The 19,726-nt window shown below is 38.5% G+C and overlaps 1 protein-coding gene across 1 annotated transcript; it reads right to left on the bottom strand.

Annotated features, from left to right (window-relative positions):
- Nucleotides 1–811: 811 nt before the first annotated feature.
- On the bottom strand, nt 812–19,337 carry LOC127160349 (uncharacterized). The gene is made up of 7 exons (XM_051102994.1): nt 19,241–19,337; nt 11,507–11,832; nt 4,702–5,095; nt 3,428–4,375; nt 2,511–2,845; nt 2,157–2,362; nt 812–2,005 (listed from the first exon to the last, which is right to left on the bottom strand). The coding sequence occupies exons 3-5, from the start codon at nt 5,080–5,082 to the stop codon at nt 2,786–2,788; spliced, it is 1,389 nt and encodes a 462-aa protein (XP_050958951.1). The 5' UTR covers nt 5,083–5,095; nt 11,507–11,832; nt 19,241–19,337; the 3' UTR covers nt 812–2,005; nt 2,157–2,362; nt 2,511–2,785.
- Between the last annotated feature and the right edge of the window lie 389 nt (nt 19,338–19,726).

Genomic DNA, 19,726 nt, shown 5'->3' with positions numbered 1-19,726 from the left:
TTTTGGCCTTGCATCCCATCATGTTCTAAACCTATTGTTTTTCTTGTGTTGACTGTGTCAGTGTTTACATGGATAATATCTTGTGGAATTGCATGTTATGCTGATAGTCACTCCCATGCACCCAGGAAACCAAATGGTCATATTTTGGTTGTTTTCATATTTGCTCTGCTTGTGCTTTATCTTCCCTATATTTTAACATATTTACATGTTCTTCCTTGGCTTAATCTTTACATCTTATTGAATGTGAGACTGATTATAGATCCTCTCCTATGTGTGCTGGTCTGTAAGCAGAATCTCAGTATTCAAACATCACAAAAACCAGAAAGGAGCACATGCTCTCATGATAACTATTAGACTGTAAAGTATTGCACCCTCTGCTGAACACACATGCATTATGCTTTTCACACTGTTTTTCTTTTCCCACATGTGATCCTGTTATAAAATTTACTATTAGTATTCTATATTTCAGTGTATTTTGTTATATAAAAGTAATCATATTAAAATAAATCTAACATTCATATATATGCTGTTGTAAAGATCTTTACGTTTAACTTTTATGCATGTGAAAATCACTATTTTCAGATATGACTTTAAAAGACGTGTTGCCTTTCATGCTGTGAGTATGTGTGATGCACAAATATGCATCATAACATCCCCCCAAATGCAAGAGACATTGACACAATACAAACTAATACACATGCATTCTGCTGTATTTCAAACATGCAGCGTCAACAGACATAAATAATATGTCATAACAACAGAGACATGTGGTATGACTATATAGAGTAAGACCATACTTTCTTGCTATGACTGGGTCTGCTTTGCTGAATGGCTTACTGGATATATACGTGATGTGATCTGGGAAAACCCGTCGCATGTCGCGCTGGGACATTTTCAGGAAATTCGAAACATAGATCGAATGTCATTTTTTGGTCAAAATTAGGTTTTCATTAAATTATTATTCTGTAACATCCTGGCTATCATCTCTGTAAGCCCAGATTTTGTATCTAATTAAACCATTTAATTACAATTGAACACAATATTTAAGTTTTACTGCATTGCTTATAAAATATAAGTAGATTCTACAGGCATGTGATTGGCTAAGGACAAAAAAGCAGGAAAATATACTAAGACAACCCCCCCCACGCCGATCAAACTGGTGGCGGATCTATATGGATAGTAAAGCAGGACCCATAACAACTTATTTGAACAAAAAAATACATTGTAATTTATTTAACATGCAACTTTTTTTTGTACAGTATGACACATAACTTATTTGGTGGATGTGTAACAGTGGGAATCAAAAGCAAGTGTCTTGTCCACTGCTCCATCACCACCTCTCTCTATAACAACAACCATGACAAAAAAATATATTTTAACTTATTTTTGTTTTACATTTTTACCCAACTTTAACTGCTAAATGTGCAACATGCAAATGTTTATGTCAAAAGAAGGCCTCGATTTTTGTATGACTCTTTAGCCTTTGTAGCAAGCTTTTTTAGAGCCTCTACACATTTCTTTTGGAATTTGCGCCTGGCACTCACAGCTGCTGCCACGATGGCATCTTTTGCCATTTTCTTGCCGGCCGTTGGCTTCTCAGAGTTATAAGGCCTTTTGTTCAGTTCTTCTTTATCTCTGAGCAGAGCTCTGTACCTTTGGCTCGATAGTTTTACATTTCTGCACAGCTGTACATTAACAGGACTCTCCTTTGTCTTCCTGGAGTAGTGCTGAATGGCCGACACCTTCATGGCCGACACCTGCAAGGTTGTATGTGACCACTTGATAGGACTCGTATGTCTCAACACTTAGGTTGGCAGCTTTGGCTTGCAGGATGTTGGACATTACACTGAATGCTGAGTCCACCTGTGGACCATGAAATGGGCATAGTACAGACAGTGCAAGCTTGCAGAGCGCTGGGTACCTCTGAGTCTTTCTCACAATATTCCACCATAAATCAACTCTTGCCTCCTCTGTCATCTGAGGTAGTGTCATGTCACTTGCATATCTAGGATGGGAAACAACAGTTTAAGCTCATTATTTGACAATAAAATAATTCCTTACAAACAACAGGCTACATTATACAATTACTAGCAAAATAATCAAACATTTGACTTATTAAGAATCTGTGTAAATGGCATTCCAACAATTATATACACCTGTGTATTTCATGTTGAAATCCAGCTCTCTCCAGTTCATTAAGCTTCACAGCTGGAAACATGTTCGGCAACTTCTGGAGATGAGGAAGAATGTGATGGCTTCCCCGTGCATCTGGGTCCAAGCATGACAGAGTCCTTAGGGTTGGACTGTCAAGAGGTAGCTTTGTTTGAAGGTCACCTGCACAGCTGGTGTAGGCTTGGATTACCTTTTATAAATAGATATAAATAATACAGTTTAAGAAACAAGTAAAGACATACTGTATATGTGGAGCCTGCTCCAAGATAAGTTCCTTATCTCACAGGCTATTCTCATCTTACGTTGACATGTTTCACCTAAATAAAGTCATACCATACCTTAGTTTTGAAAGCCTTCACCACAGGGTGCTCCCTCCCTAGTTGGTCAAGGAGGGATGAGGCCTCAGAGCCAACAAAAGGTGCTGCAAGATGGGCCTCTGTCGATGTCAGGTCAAGCAACTTCATCTTTGGCCCGGACAGATTCCTTCCTTTGCTGTTAATCAATTCTTCTGGCTTGATGAAGCAAGATAAAAACTCCCTGACAAGTTTCTCCTGCTCATCATGGAGTTTATGAACCTTTGGGTCCTTGGACTGAAAAAGCAGGACGTAATGTTTCAGCATGGGAAGGACTGCTGAATAGAAGTGGAGCTCAAGGAGGGTTTTCTTGTTAGCACCTGCCAAAACATAGAAACATATTTTCTCTCTGCACCAATCACAGCAATGTACATCTAACAAGCACCTTGAATAAATAAATAAATATTTACTTTTAAATGTGGCAATGACACAGTGAATAAGACACATGCCTTTGGTGTGAGAGATTCAAGGTTCAAATCCACTGTGAGACACCATTGTGTTCCTGAGCAAGACACTTAACCCCTAGTTGCTACAGAGGCGTGCAACCTCTGACATCTATTGCAGTTGTAAGTCGCTTTGGATTAAAGAGTCAGCTAAATGTAATGTAAACATTAATCTGATGCTTTTATCAAAATTTACTTATAAGTCAGAGGTTGCACGCCTCTGGAGCAACTAGGGGTTAAGTGTCTTGCTCAGGGACACATTGGTGGACGTGTTGCAGTGGGAATCAAAGGCAAGTGTCATATCCACCGCTCCATCACTACAATTCTATATAATAATAATAATAATCTTATTAATAATAATGATAATAACCAATAAGTAAATGTAATGTTAGAATTTTTTAATTTTGCCCACTCCCCCACCAATACAGCTTCAGCTGATGTCTAGGGCGTTCTTCTCACCTTCTTGCAAATCCTGACCTTCCTCATCTTCCCCTCGTTTGTGAAGTTCTTGGACCTGTTCCCCAACTCCTTCCACAACTCCTTGATCCGGGCCCTGCCTGTTTCCTGTACTTCACGCTTCTGTAGAATGGCACTGACAATGTCCTTGTATGTACACTTATCTTCATTACTCAGGAAGGCATAGTAAAACATGACCAGTGCATCCCACATTCGCAATGTTTCCAGACTGACATCCAAGACTGAGAGCCACCGGTGTGGAATATAGCACTCTGGCCGCGAGAAACGGATTCCAAATATGCTGCAAATTTCTCTGAGGCCATCTTTCATGTCAGCTGACCATTTGTGGTCTGTGTGCAGGTCTGACAGCAAAGACTCAACCCAACGCTCAAAAGGACAGCACAATTTCTTGCTGGCATTATGAAGGTGGTGACATGAGTCACCATCGATGTCGAGGAGATGAGGGGCACGGCGGTCTCTGATCTTCTTTTCCAAGCCATTTTTAGAGCCCCTCATAACAGCACAGGAGTCCATGAGAATTGACACCAGATTATCCCATGGGAGATTCATCCTTTCAAAAAGCCCATCCAGTGCACTGAAGAGAGATTCTGCCGTTACAGATATGAGCTCCAAAGCTGCAAGGTGTTGGACAACCATCCTCTCGTGTTTCTCGGACCAGTAGCTCACAAGCACACCTAATACTCTTTTGTTTGTCTTGCTTGTGGCCTCATCAACGTTGAGGGAGAAGGGGACACTTCTGATTTCCTCAAGTACTTCATCCAGGATAGTCTTCTTCACACCATGGGTGAGCTTATATGAGGCAGATGTCCTGTCCATTGACAGTTCAGCAAGTGCTTTTGGATCTTTGGCCAACTCTTGAGCCAATTTAATAATCCCAGACGTAACTGACAGTGGAAGAGAATTTTCAGCAATAAATCCAAGCATGAGTGCCTGAAAAACAGAATTTGATTAAACACCATACATCCTACATAAAATCATTTTTAATAATTAAATTAACAGGTTTATAATATCATCTTCACTGATTATAATGTAGTCAAAACCATTATTTTAAAGGAGTAGTAGGAGTATTTGTTTTTGAGTATTCTCCCCATTGGAAGCAATCTTATTTGCCGCTTTTGATAGCAAATTGGTAGATTTGTTTAAATTCAGTCCACCTCTAGTTATGTCTAAGTTAATAAACACCTGTTTCAAATATTGTAAAAAAGAAAAGAAGAGTTGACTGAAAAAGAGTTACTACAAAATCAGAAAACACTTACTTGATCCTGAGCAACACGGTTGCATAGAGGAGGAATTGATCTGGGTTGCGCCGAGTTGTTGTGCGGAGCCGCAACAATGATGTTATCAGCTCGTGCGATCTCAATGTGCATGTTCTGCTGTTGGATCTTCCACAGTTTCACATGTTTTGGATGCATCATATGTTTCCGGAGTGCAATCTTCCCACTTGTGCCATAGTTAATAGGGTGGTTGCAAATGTTGCAAATAGCTTTGCCTGGTTCTCTAATTTTGCTAAAGCAACTGAGTGAGAAAGTGTTTCCCTCAACTTGGACAGTCTCCAGCAACCAGCTCCATTTAAAATGATTCTTGACCCCCTGTTCGATAGACTTTAATTCAGGGCTGTTTAGTGCTAGCTTGGCCATGAGTCTGTGTATGCTGGAAATCAAGAATAATGGAAAATTTTCATTAGAATGTAAGAATCCATATCAAAAAATATATTCATATTTACATGTTTGACTATCTATGTCTATCCGCTCTTCAGAAAGGTTAAAAACTAGAGCAGAGGTGCGCGAGCGCAGAATGGAATAACACTTGCTATAGCTTAGAAAGTTTTAATACTTTCCATGTCTGCGCTGCCACTAAACATATTGGATCCACGGGGTCACTGGGCTCCTCATGTGAACAAACAGGCACAGAAGTGCTGCGCGAGTAAACACCACTCTGTGGGTAGTAACTACAGTACTGGTACAACAGTATTTTCTTTAGCGGCTATAGAAAACCATTCCCTTCCGTTCCCTTTAGTTACTGTTGCTATGTCCGACAAGCGACGTATAATATAATAAAATATTGAATGGGAATATACGTTGCACTTGACCTATCACTACAAGACGACTCGACAGATTCGGCAGCATTCATTCATGGAAAAATCATTAGGCCTACATAGTCTACATGGAGATTCCTTTAAATGTTAAGGGGAAGATTAAAAAAGAGAAACTGGGTCTGTGAATTCAATTCTCACAGAATCACAATTGAATTCACAATTGAATTCATATCTTGCTACTCAGTCAGAATCTCATTAACCTGGAGTCCCAGTCTCTGTCACAATAATCATATAGGCTATGTGATGTTTTAGGCCTATTTTGCAGACATCCATTTAAAATGTAGGCAATGGCTTATAAAGAACCTTTTTTCCATATCCACTTAGGTTTCTCAGCTTGCACTCTAGCATTTGTGTGGTCCAGGTAACGTTAGCTTTGCATAAAAAAATGGTTATCATTCGCATGGCTACTTTTACTTGAGTAAAGAAGTTAAATCAGTACTTCTACTTTTACCAGAGTATTTTTTAACACAAGTATCTGTACTTCTACTTAAGTACGAGAAGTGAGACGGACTATTTTCTTTAGCGGAAGCAATACAAATCGTTTTTAAATCAATAAACTCCTTTTACAATCAATATTTTGTGTCAAATTATTGATTTATTTTGTAGGTAGCCATGTAATAAGCGGGATAATGTAGAGTTTGTCTTACATGTGCTTCATGAGGCACACACGCGCGGTCTCTTGCTCTCTCTCCCTCTGTCATGCACGCGCTACGCGGTTTGGAGCACAGTCTCTGTCTCGCGGGCGCACTCACTCCCTCGCTCTAGAACTGCGGTCAGGCCAGCCTCCACTTAGAAAAACACGGTCATTCTAGCCGCCACTTTATTTTGAGGTGCGCGCATATACTACGCGTTAAGGTAATAGCGTGCAAAAACCTACATCAATAGAAAAGCGATCTTTAGCTTTCATTTATTGAGCCAGTTACTCTGTCAGTGTTGAATGATAACAGATGTTGCTCAAATGTTGGGTAATATTCAATGTAGAATTTCCAAATAATATAAAAATAAATGATGGGAAACAACAAAATAAAAGCCTTTCATAAACGTGCAAACCGTTTTTATATGTAAATTCACATTAATATTATTATAAATAAAACTCCCTGTTTCCACAAAATGTTTTACTTTAAATTAGACTTTAAAAAAAAATTAGGAAAAAAAAAAGTCCCAATGTCTGGACTATCTAACGTAGCATTAAATAATAAAAGCCATCCAAAAACTCATATATAACTAGTTTTGTCTTTATTTTGAAGAGCTCTAAAAAAGAAACTCTGTGATTGCACAAATCAGTTTCAATTCAAATTGACAGTCCACCACCCCAGTGTGTCCCTCAGCCAGTTTCAGGACTATCTGATGTGGCATTACATAATAAAAGCCCTCCAAAAACTCATATATGACCAGTTTTGTCTTTAATTTTGGATAGCTCTAAAAAGGAACTCTGTGATTGCACAAATCAGTTTCAATTCAGATTGACAGTCCACCACTCCAGTGTGACCCTCAGCCAGTTTCAGGACTATCTGATGTAGCATTACAAAATAAAAGCCTTCCAAAAACTCATACTGTATATGTCCAATTTTGTCTTTCATTTTGGATAGCTCTAAAAAAGAAACTCCCTGATTGCACAGAGCAGTTTCAATTCAAATTGACAGTCCACCACCCCAGTGTGTCACTCAGCCAGTTTCAGGACTATCTGATGTAGCATTACACAATAAAAGCCATTCAAAATCTCATATATGACCAATTTTGTCTTTGATTTTGAAGAGCTCTAAAAAATAAACTCTGTGATTGCACAAACCAGTTTCAAATCAGATTGACAGTCCACCACCCCAGTGTGTCCTTCAGCCAGTTTCAGGACTATCTGATGTAGCATTACATAATAAAAGTTCTCCAAAAACTCAAAAGTACCCAAAAACTAAGGGTGTCACTTAGCCAGTTTCAGGACTGGCTGGCAGTCCACTCCAGTGGAATAGCTCTAAATAAGGAAACTGTCAATCTGAATTGAAATTGTTTTGTGGAAGCATAGTGTTTCCTTCTAAGAGCTTTCCAAAATCAGAGACAAAACTGGTCATATATTAGAGTCTGGAAGGCTTTTATTATGAAATTCTACATTAGATAGTCCTAAAACTGGCTGACTGACACTCTGGGGTGGTGGACTGCCAATCTGAATTGAAACTGGTCTGTGCAATCAGGGAGTTTCTTTTATAGATCTCTCCAAAATCAAAGACAAAATTGTTTATATATTACTTTTTGAATGGCTTTTATTATGTAATGCTATATCAGATAGTCCTACAACTGGCTAAGTGACACCCTGGGGTGGTGGACTGTCAATCTGAATTGAAACTGGTCTGTGCAATCACATGATTTCTTTTGAAAAGACAAAACTGGATATATACAGTATAAGGTTTTTGAATCTTGTTTGTGCAAACAGGGAGTTTCTTTTTTAGAGCTCTCCAAATTCAAAGACACTTGTTATATATGAGTTTTTGGAGGGCTTTTATTTTGTAATGCTACATCAGATAGTCCTGCAACTGGCTGAAGGACACACCGGGATGGTGGACTGTCAATCTGAATTGAAACTGGTCTGTGCAATCACAGAGTTCCTTTTTTAGAGCTATCCAAAATAAAAGACAAAACTGGTCATATGAGTTTTTGGAGGGCTTTTATTATGTAATGTCACATCAGATAGTCCTAAAACTGGCTGAGGCACTCACTGGGGTGTTGGACTGTCAATCTGAATTGAAATCGGTCTGTGCAATCACAGAGTTCCTTTTTTAGAGCTATCCAAAATGAAAGACAAAACTGGTCATATATGAGTTTTTGGAGGGCTTTTATTATGTAATGCTACATCAGATAGTCCTAAAACTGGCTAAGTGACACCCTGGGGTGGTGGACTGTCAATCTGAATTGAAACTGGTCTGTGAAATAAAGAGTTTCTTTTTTAGAGCTCTTCAAAATCAAAGACAAAACTGATTATATGTGAGATTTTGAATGGCTTTTATTATGTAATGCTATATCAGATAGTCCTAAAACTGGCTGAGGGTCACACTGGGGTGGTGGACTGTCAATCTGAATTGAAACTGGTCTGTGCAATCAGGGAGTTTATTTTATAGAGCTCTCCAAAATCAAAGACAAAACTCTTTATACATTACTTTTTTTGGATGGCTTTTATTATGTAATGCTACATCAGATAGTCCTAAAACTGGCTAAGTGACACACTGTGGTGTTGGACTGTCAATCTAAATTGAAACTGGTCTGTGCAATCACAGAGTTCCTTTTTTAGAGCTCTTCAAAATCAAAGACAAAACTGGTTATATATGAGTTTTTGGATGGCTTTTATTATGTAATGCCACATCAGATAATCCTAAAACTGGCTAAGTGACACCCTGGGGTGGTGGACTGTCAATTTGAATTGAAATCGGTCTGTGCAATCACAGAGTTCCTTTTTTAGAGCTCTTCAAAATCAAAGACAAAAATGGTTATATATGAGTTTTTGGATGGCTTTTATTATGTAATGCTACATCAGATAGTCCTGAAACTGGATGAGGGACACACTGGGGTGGTGGACTGTCAATTTGAATTGAAACTGCTCTGTGCAATCAGGGAGTTTCTTTTTTAGAGCTATCCAAAATCAAAGACAAAACTGGTCATATATGAGTTTTTGGAGGGCTTTTATTATGTAATGCCACATCAGATAATCCTAAAACTGGCTGAGGGTCATACTGGGGTGGTGGACTGTCAATCTGAATTGAATCTGGTCTGTGCAATCACAGAGTTTCTTTTTTAGAGCTATCCAAATTCAAAGACACGACTTGCTATAGATGACTTTTTTGGAGGGCTTTTATTATGTAATGTTACATCAGATAGTCCTGAAACTGGTTGAAGGACACACTGGGGTGGTGGACTGTCAATCTGATTTGAAACTGGTCTATGCAATCACAGAGTTACTTTTTTAGAGCTATTCAAAATTAAAGACAAAATTAAACATATACATTATGAGTTTTTGGAAAACTTTTATTATGTAATGCTACATCAAATAGTCCTGAAACTGGTTGAAGGACACACTGGGGTAGTGGATTGTCAATCTGAATTGAAATTGGTTTGTGCAATCACAGAGTTTATTTTTTTTTAGAGCTCTTCAAAATCAGACAAAACTGATCATATGTGAGTTTTTGGAGGGCTTTTGTTATGTAATGCTACATCAGATAGTCCTGAAACTGGCTGAAGGACACACTGGGGTGGTGGACTGTCAATTTGAATTGAAACTGGTTTGTGCAATGACAGTTCCTTTTTTTAGAGCTATCCAAAATTAAAGACAAAACTGGTCAAATATGTGTTTTTGGACGGCTTTTATTATGTAATGTCACATCAGATAGTCCTGAAACTGGCTGTGGGACACACTGTGGTGTTGGACTGTCAATTTGAATTGAAACTGCTCTGTGCAATCAGGGAGTTTCTTTTTTAGAGCTATCCAAAATGAAAGACAAAACTGGTCATATATGAGTTTTTGGAGGGCTTTTGTTATGTAATGCTACATCAGATAGTCCTAAAACTGGCTGAGGTTCACACTGGGGTGGTGGACTGTCAATCTGACTTGAATCTGGTCTGTGCAATCACAGAGTTTCTTTTTTAGAGCTATCCAAATTCAAAGACGCGACTTGCTATAGATGACTTTTTTGGAGGGCTTTTATTATGTAATGCTACATCAGATAGTCCTGAAACTGGCTGAGGGTCACACTGGGGTGTTGGACTGTCAATCTGAATTGAAATTGGTTCGTGCAATCACAGAGTTTATTTTTTTTTTTAGAGCTCTTCAAACTCAGACAAAACTGATCATATGTGAGTTTTTGGATGGCTTCTATTATGTAATGCCATATCACATAGTCCTAAAACTGTCTGAGTGACACCCTGGGGTGGTGGACTGTCAATCTGAATTGAAATTGGTCTGTGCAATCAGGGAGTTTCTTTTTTAGAGCTCTTCAAAATCAAAGACAAAACTGGTTATATATTATTTTTTTGGATGACTTTTATTGTGTAATGCTACTTCAGATAGTCCTGACACTGGGTCTTTAAAAAAAAAATAATAATAAATTAAAAAGCCTAATTTAAAGTGACACATTTTGTGGAAACAGGGAATTTTATTTATTATAGTAATAATGTGAATTTACATATAAAAATGGTTATTTGCACGTTCATGAAAAGCTTTTATTTTGTTATTTCTCATAATTTATTTTCATATTATTTGGAAATTCTACATTGAATATTACTCAACATTTGAGCAACATTTGTTATCAGACCGTTTTTTAAACATTTATTTATTTATTTATTTATTTATTTATTTGTTTGTTGGAATTTATTCATTGGTTCATTCAGTATTGACAGAGTAACTGGCTCAATAAATGAAAGCTAAAGATCGCTTTTCCACTGATGTAGGTTTTTGCACGCTATTGCCTTAACGCGTAGTATATGCGCGCACCTCAAAATAAAGTGGCGGCTAGAATGACCGTGTTTTTCTAAGTGGAGGCTGGCCTGACCGCAGTGCTCTAGATTCCGGGAGAAACTATTTGCGGCCATCAGATTCAGTGAGCTATATATTTAATATAATAATTAAAATATAATTATTGATTTTTCATTAGACTATTTTTTGGTGCCCCCTCAGCACTCGGTACCCTACGCACAGTGCGTGATGCGCGTGGTGGGAGCGGCAGCGCTGAATGAACCTTATTGAAAAGTGTTAACTTACCATCTTATCAGTTAACGGTTAATAATCGGATAATGATTTGCGGTTGTCGGTTGGGAAAATTAACCGAAATGAGCATCCCTAATAGCTAGCAAATACAAGTAAGTTAATGTTAATGCAGCTTAAACATCCTGCCATAGTGGAAAATCACTCAAAATCGATCATCTAATCAATCGACAACAAAGTCAAATTAGTAACTTATAGGTTATATATAGACACAAGCAATAATACATACCCAGATCATCCGATCCGGCGATGTTCTTGTCACGATACCACTGTAGCGCTAGAGCGACTGAGGTAACTTACACTGCGCAGCAGGGAGCTTGATTGACAGGTGATCTGACCAATCATACTTCGCCATCCGCCATTTGCGAACGGTTGCAAATACGTCCTTGTTGATACTTGGAAAGGAAGGAAAAATGCATCTCTTTGCCATCTGACGTGTCGCCCGGTGTGGCGCTGTTGCTCGGGGACGGCGATTGTGGTTCCGTCCCGGGTTACCATGGTGACGGCTGTGAGATCACTTTGGGGTATCCATGTGGGTTGGTGTGTATGTGTGGTCTACAACAAATTAGAATAAACAAATTAAGGAATCAGAAAAATGAATGTGAATGTGTATCACACACACACATACACACCTTTAAGTTCATGATATATAGTTATTTGTGAATTAAAGTATGCTGAAGTGTTGCTAGTGCTGCATCTCCATTTGTGTGTAAAGGTGTGTGTGTGTGTGTGTGTGTGTGATACACATTCACAGGTTAGTCCTATCATAAGTAATAGCAGACAAACGGCATAAACAGACAGCACACGGACTCTACAAGATTCACAGATTATTTTTTATTTAGTTTTTACTGTATGTATAAATTTGTTATAAACGGGTTGTTTTTGTTCCAGTCACATACTTGTTTAAATATCTATTACATATGGTACTGCTTATATTATTTCACCATCTGTACACCAATATAAGTAGTGAATGTGCATGTCCGTGGGTGGGGCTGTGTCGGTGTGGTAATGTGGGCTGGTGTGGCTACAGTGCCAGGGCTGAATTTTTGTCCCAGTCCGCCCCTGCCCCTGACCACGCCTCCTCCGCACCGGTGCTGCTAGTAACAGTGCCATTTTTGTCACTGTGATTGTGTTTGAATTTAAGCTGTGGATGAATGTGGAAATTTAGATTTAGATAGTTCTATTGGCATTGTTTTCCGCCATTTATCTTTTATCACGTCCCTCGAGAAACTCTTTGTGATCGGCAAAAGTTGTCGTTCGTCTAAACGACGGGACATTTCTCATCCGTTGATAGCTAGTGTTCTTACTCGCCTGCTTTGGATTCGCCTGCGCTTGAACCCCTGACCGGCGAGTTCGACTAACATTTTTTGCCTTTTTCTTTCAATGATTTCTTTTTCACTCAAGGAGCTGTTGTTTGTGAGGAGTGTAAATTTAGTTTTACTCATACAGTAGCCGCGATTCCAGCCGAGGAGCGACGATGGTGGAGCTAATATGGTGAGTGCAGTATGTTAATGTACCACGTTTAATTTAGACATGGCTATTGTTTGAAAGCGTAAGTTTTCGTTAATTAGCGGTATAAATACAAAGGCGGATGAATATACTTCTGTTCTATCTAGGTTCAGAGTCCTCTTAACGTCTATCTTGTTTTGGAAGGAAGAAGAAATGGAAGAGATGCTTTGAAAGTGTAAGTATGATCCTAGTAACTGTGATAAGAGAGCACTGCTATTTACACATTCCCCCGGTTTCGCAGACAAGGCTTAAGGGCAGTCTCAGAATAAAATAACATGTTTAATAACATGACAAGGAGTCTTTACTGAAAATACCTTGTAATGACATATTTTAAAATATGTCAGTGCCATTTTTCTTTTCTCGAAATGCACACCAGTAAAGTTTTTAAGGCGTTTTTATAAAAGCTATTTAAGTATCTTAATTTAACTAAGGCCTAGTCCTGGCTTAAGCTAAGCCCTGTCTGTGAAACCCTGTCTCTTTGTTCAAACATGGAAATTATTCAAGAACAAAACAATTTCCTTGTTCACATTTATGCCACCTTCACACCAAAGTTCAAGATCAGCTGTATGTTGTGGGTTAACTGAGACCTGTTCTGAGGATGATCACTTTGACTAGCACACTGTACAATTACTCAAAGGCGGAAGAACCGCAGCGTGGGCTTCCAACCCCGAGAGAGAGCGTTAGATCCAGGAAGAACACCACAGAAAAGGCAAGCCCGTCTCTACTGCATCCATAGATCTATGAGCGATCCTCCACAACCACAGCCACCGCCCTGCCTTGGCAGAAGCGGGAGCTAAGCGTGGAGAACACCAATGTGGGCAGTTAGCTCCCTCGAGAACTGACTCCCATGCTTCGCCCCCAAACAGACTGTGTATCCCCACCCGAAATAGCGCGGGCAGAGAGGGACACACAGTCTAAATGCCGCTGCTTACATTCATATTTTCTTATTGAATGCTTGTGGACATAGTGACACTCTCAAATAAAAGTGACACACACACACACACAGAGCGCTTGCTGAAATGACAGAAGCTGCCGACTGCATTCAATGCACGTGCTTTATAGCTTCCTGGTCTCTACGTCAACCCACCGTGACGTCTCTATGGGATCAAATCTCCGTCAAAAGTATTACGGTAACAGATCGAAAAATAATAAGCGTAAATAAAAAAAATGTGTGAGTGTGTGTGCTGACCAGCTGCATCACTGTCTGGTACGGGAACTGCAGTGCTGCTGACCGCAAGACCCTACAACGGACAGTGAACACAGCTGCAAAGATCATCGGTGCCCCTCTCCCCTCCCTTCTGGACATTTTCCTTGCACGATGCTCCGGTAAAGCCACCAGTATCGTGAAGGACTCCACCCACCCCTCCCATCATCTCTTCCAGCTCCTGCCATCAGGAAGACGCTACAGGAGCATCAGAGCCCGCTCTGCAAGACTGCTCAACAGCTTTTTCCCCCAGGCTGTGAGAACCCTCAATTCCAACCACCTCACCCCCCTCTGAAATCCTTATCCACAACGTAAACTGTTGAAAAACTCAAAACACAGTTTTTGCAATTCTGAGTGTGCTACACGCAGGTGAGTGGGCTGGACAAACCACCTGTAGTAGTGCATTCTTTCATCTCTATATGCACCAGACACTTTCTTATTAACACTTATTAACATGTTACAAGGACATAATAAAGACTTAACAAATGTTTACTTGTCAACGCACCACAAATCATTTTGCACTATTTGCTTCTTAACCTTTACTGCACATTATCATGCACAGTTATTATGTAAACTACTTGTATAGTCTGTCTTAGGTTATGTGTATGTGTAGTCAATTATTTATAGTATATGTATAGTTACAAGTATAGGTTTAAAAATTGTTTCTACGTCTAGTGGTATGTATGTTCATATTTATGTTTATTTATGTAGCACCGTGTTCCTGCGAGACACGACATTTCGTTCCACTGTATGTCCACACATGTAGCGGAATGACAAAGCTTGACTTGACTTGAAAATTTGAAAGACTTGTAAAATTATAACGCACAAAAAAGGAAAATAGATGCAAAGTTATTTAGAATAACAAATAACGCAGTCACGGATTGAAAAATAGTAAGTGCAAATTCAAAATGTAAACTAATTAAAAATTATATTGCACAAAACAAACACGAATTCAGCATTTTTCGAGTCACAAACAAAATCAGGTTTTCCGGTCATATTTTATTTTTTTGTGTGCTTATGCTCTTTTTTCCCTTTGCTCACGTTTTGCGCTTGCATTTCAAAACTTTGCCGTCAGAGTTTGATGTAAATTAGGGCGGGCTTCAGTGTCACCATTGGTCAACTAGTCTAGATTGACAGCTGCTCCTCTAGCCAATCAGTGGAAGGGGGAGATTACATCACTCCGGTGCGACTCATGACTTCTGTGGCTAATTCGTACAGGTGTGAAGATGGATAGCCACAGTTGGCAAATGCTGGACAGTCTCAGGTAATTGGCCTTAATTGTTTTGTTAGTGGGTGACCGATACATTTCTTACGTGTGTTATGAATATTTTCTGCAAGCTTTATGTTGTCCGAGTATTTAATATTTTATGTTGTACTGAGTATCAAATAATCAATCACTTTTATTTATTTTGGTATTTTTACTTAATATTTCCATGTATATTCACAGGCAGTGACAAGGCTTTTAGAGGGACTCTTGTCACGATTACAGGAGGCCATGCAGCGCTTGCCTCTGGACCTGGATTATTTATATTTTATTTGCACAAATGATTTGATATTGATCACTTCACATGCAAGTCGTGAACATGTGCCTCACGAGGTAATGAGTGCCTTTCAAACCTGTGTTCTGTTTTTTCATAACTGCCTGGACACAAGACATACCTTCAGTTGTTGTGAATGAAATTGCTGGACCATGCATTTGGACACCAACCACAAGCTGATCAGGTAGGTTAAAATATTTTTGTATTTTTTATTTGTACAGCAAGATATGTTATTCTGTTATTAAAACGGGCCATAGATGGCTACTCAAGAAAGGTTAGTGGTGGATCTTTATTTGTGTGACCTCTGTGTGTATGTGTGATACAATCATGAATTAATTGTGTAAGATGCCAATAACTTAACTAAATTATTTTATCAGATCATGTATCTGGGGGCTGCAAACAACAACAGAGCAGAGACTGCTCTAGGTTTCTTTCTTAAGGCAGTAGAGAAGCATGGAGTTCCTTCACAGTATGCATGTACATTTGAGCCTCTCTGTCTGTCTGTCTGTCCTTATTAAATGTATTGTCTTAATGTGTAGGGTAAGAGCAGACCAAGGTGTAGAAAATGTGGACATAGCAAGGTGGATGTTCACTGTTCAGGGATGTGGCAGGGGAAGTTTCATTTCGGGGAAGAGCGTTCATAATCAGAGGTAATTTTGTGTTACTTTAGTGTAGGTAATGTATTTATTCTACTTTTTGAATTATAAATGACTAAGAAATAAGGTTGTTTTGTCTCTTACATGTAGGGTCGAACGATTGTGGAAAGATGTGTGGATGTCTGTTTCAAATGTGTATTATGATGTTCTACATTGTTTGGAAGAGAGTGGCTCTCTTGACCCATCAAACAGCCTTCATCTCTTCTGTGCACATTATGTTTTTCTTCCTCGCCTCCAAAGAGACCTAGAGACCTTCACTGATGCATGGAATGACCATTCCATCCGTACAGAACAAAATCTTTCCCCCAATCAGCTGTGGGAAATAGGACTTGCACAGAATGCAGTCAATGTTTCATGCGACATGGAGGTAAGACTGTAATTATTTTATTTTATTTTTTTTTTTTTTTTTAAAGCACAACACAATGTATGTTATGTTTATACTGTTCTTGTTGTTTTCTAATTCAGGACAGAGATGCTCACAAGTCTCTGAGCTAGAGTCCAAGTCAAGTCTCAAGTCTCTGAGCTAGAGTCCAAGTCAAGTCTCAAGTCTTTGAGCTAGCGTCCAAGTCAAGTCTCAAGTCTCTTTATTATATTAAGTCTCTGGTTATAATAAGTGTTGCATCACGTTCAGCGACCCATCCAACACTGCATAGCTATACATAAGGAATTCAAAGCATGTAATATGTTATAATGACTCCTTTATCTATTAGCATACAGTATCAGCTTTGATTTTGGTATATAATCAGTGTAAACAGGCTATTGCAACATGACAAAAACACCAAGAATGCTTTACTTTTAAGTTAATATCTGTATTTTGCCTTGTAGCATGAACACACAGTACAGTACAGTACAGACCAAAAATTAAGAAAGACCAAATATGGTCAAACATCACATTGTAGCTAAATGCAAAACACTATTGCAACAAACCAAATGATGTGAAATATATGAAGAGTTCAGATGCAAAAGCCTCTAAGTGCCATCTGAAATTTTCTTTAGAATGATCATTGTTATCAAGCTTGTATATTTAAGTTCAATAATTTCACTTAAATGGCAATGAAAATGACCTATTAATTGTCATTTAAGTGAAATTACTTTAATTACTTAGCCAGCGGCACGTAAATGATTACGTTAATCAACCACCACAAGTTTGGCAATTAACCCTTGTATGGTGTTCGGATCTGTAGGACCCGTTTTCATTTTTTAATCAAGAGAAAAATGATACGATTAATTAATTTTTCAAACTCATTGGCCTTGGCTCATTTTCTGTGAAGAATATATATCTGAACACATTTTCAATGACCACACTGGTCACACACTCTCTCACACGCACACACACACGTTGGGTTTACATGTTTTATGGGGACATTCCATAGGCGTAATAGTTTTTATACTGTACAAACCGTATTTTCTATCGCCCTACACCTACCCTACACCTAAACCTAGTCCTCACAGGAGACTGTGCACACTTTCACTTTCTCAAAAAAAAAACTCATTCTGCATGATTTATAAGCCTGTTTCCTCATGGGGACCTCACAAATGTCCCCACAAGGTCAAAATTTACTGGTATTACTATCCTTGTGGGGACATTTGGTCCCCATAACATAATGAATACCAGGTGCGCACACACACACACACACTCACTCACTCACTCACTCACTCACTCACTCACTCACTCAGATATGTGGTTTACGGGACTCTCCACAGGCGTAATGGTTTTACTAATGTACCAACTGTATAATCTATCCTCCTACACTAACCCTACCCCTAAACCTATCAATCACAGAAAACTTTTGGCCTTTTTTGAATTTAAAAAAAAAAAAAAAAAAAACACCATTTAGTAGGGCTGGGTATCGATTCAGATGTTCCGATTCGATTCGATTTCGATTTTCAAGTTCTTAATTCGATTCGATTTCGATTCTCGATTCGATTTCGATTCTCGATTCGATACTCGATTTTCGATTCTATTCCGATTCTTGATTTCAATTCTTGATTTGACAAGAGATTTGTAGTATCAGGGCTCTACACTTACTTTTCTTGCTAGGAGCACTTGTGCTCCTAATTTAAAAAAATTAGTAGCACAATCAAAATTTTAGAAGCACATTCTAAGCAATAATCCAAAAATCTGATAAAAAAATTTGCCTTCCCATTATGAGGTGATATTTGACTCCTTAAAGTGATTTACAGGGGAATTTAACCTTTGTTTTTACCTTTTCATATGTTTAATGAGGCTCAGAGGTGGCAGGAGTGCAATCGTATTCCTAAATTCATTGTTGAGACTAATGTTTTAAATTATTATTTTTTTTTTTAATACAGAAATGTTAAATGATTTAAATAACTGCCAGCAGGTGGCAGCAAGAGACTGATTTAATTACTGAATCATATCATTCATTTGATTTGTTCGAACTGCTGCTTCATTTAGGAATAAAGAGTGACTGTCTTTATGAATGGGAAATTGAATCACTTCACTAGATTCGTTTTAAAAACGAGTTCATTCATAAACAAAACACCACTGTGTTTGAATGGAGATGCGCAGCGGCTCAGTTGTGACTTGTTTCAGACTACTTTTGACGACGAAATAGAGTAAAATCAGGCAATAGTGTTATAGTCAATGTAAGTCACTTAATAATAACATCTTGTTTATTTAACTGCTGTATTAAATCAGTACAAACTCCCTTACAAACTCCCTTAAAATTAGTAAAAGCTTAGTTCGCGATATCACAAAGCTCTATTATAATCAACGACGCTGTCTATACTGTCACTAATCAGTCTCTTATTTACACTTATTATTTACAAAATGTGTGGCCGCGCCCGCGCGCAGCAGATACACGTCACGTGTTACATGGGCAGGTTATAGGTAACGGAGGGAGGGGAATAACAGCAAGCTCATTAGTTGTTTCCTAAAAATAAACATTGTTCACGAGTCCCGCAGCTCGAGTCTCAAGTCGAGTCTGAAGTCACTGTGTGTGCGACTTAAGTCGCACTCGAGTCCGAGTCTCAAACTCGAGTCCCCATCACTGATTCAGGACCTCAACATTTTGGTGCAAGACAGCACTTACCCACTGGAGGAGCAGAATGTTGGAGTAGTGGTCCCTCAGGTGGAGTGTCTGCTCTCTGAGTATGAAATGGCTCGACTCAGGACAACTATTAATCCAGTACCCCAGTCTAGAGACTTTGGACAAGACATTTACTTATCAGTGTTAAATTTTGTTTAGCAACTTCTTGAATAACATACTTTGAAGCTCAAAACATCAGATTGATGATTTTTTTTTTTTTTTTGTTCTATGAAGTTTGTCATTTAACTACTGTGAAGTTGATCTGTGTGTAGCACACAGAAAAAACAAATTGTAATTTTTATGTTAGCTTTATTTATTTATTTATTTTTTTAAAGTGCCCCTATTATGCCATTTTAAAGGTTGCTAATATTGTTTTAATAGACTTCCAAAACAGGTTTACATGTATGCAACGTCAAAAAACACTTTTAATTTAATTTAAATTTAATTTTACCCCATTTCTAAATGATTCCTAAACGACTCACACGAAGC

The sequence above is a fragment of the Labeo rohita genome, unplaced genomic scaffold (genome assembly GCF_022985175.1).
Source record: "Labeo rohita strain BAU-BD-2019 unplaced genomic scaffold, IGBB_LRoh.1.0 scaffold_333, whole genome shotgun sequence".
Classification (NCBI taxonomy): Eukaryota; Metazoa; Chordata; class Actinopteri; order Cypriniformes; family Cyprinidae; genus Labeo; species Labeo rohita.
Note: the sequence above shows the minus strand (reverse complement) of the source record. Positions and strands in the feature narration are given on the sequence as shown.

Excerpts from the sequence above, each read along its gene's own strand:
- LOC127160349 (XM_051102994.1), bottom strand. The coding sequence starts at position 5,082 with ATGGCCAAGCTAGCACTAAACAGCCCTGAATTAAAGTCTATCGAACAG. Across the intron at positions 4,376-4,701 it reads ACCGTGTTGCTCAGGATCAA|GCACTCATGCTTGGATTTAT; the intron begins GTAAGTGTTTTC and ends TCTGTTTTTCAG. Across the intron at positions 2,846-3,427 it reads AGGTCAGGATTTGCAAGAAG|GTGCTAACAAGAAAACCCTC; the intron begins GTGAGAAGAACG and ends ATGTTTTGGCAG.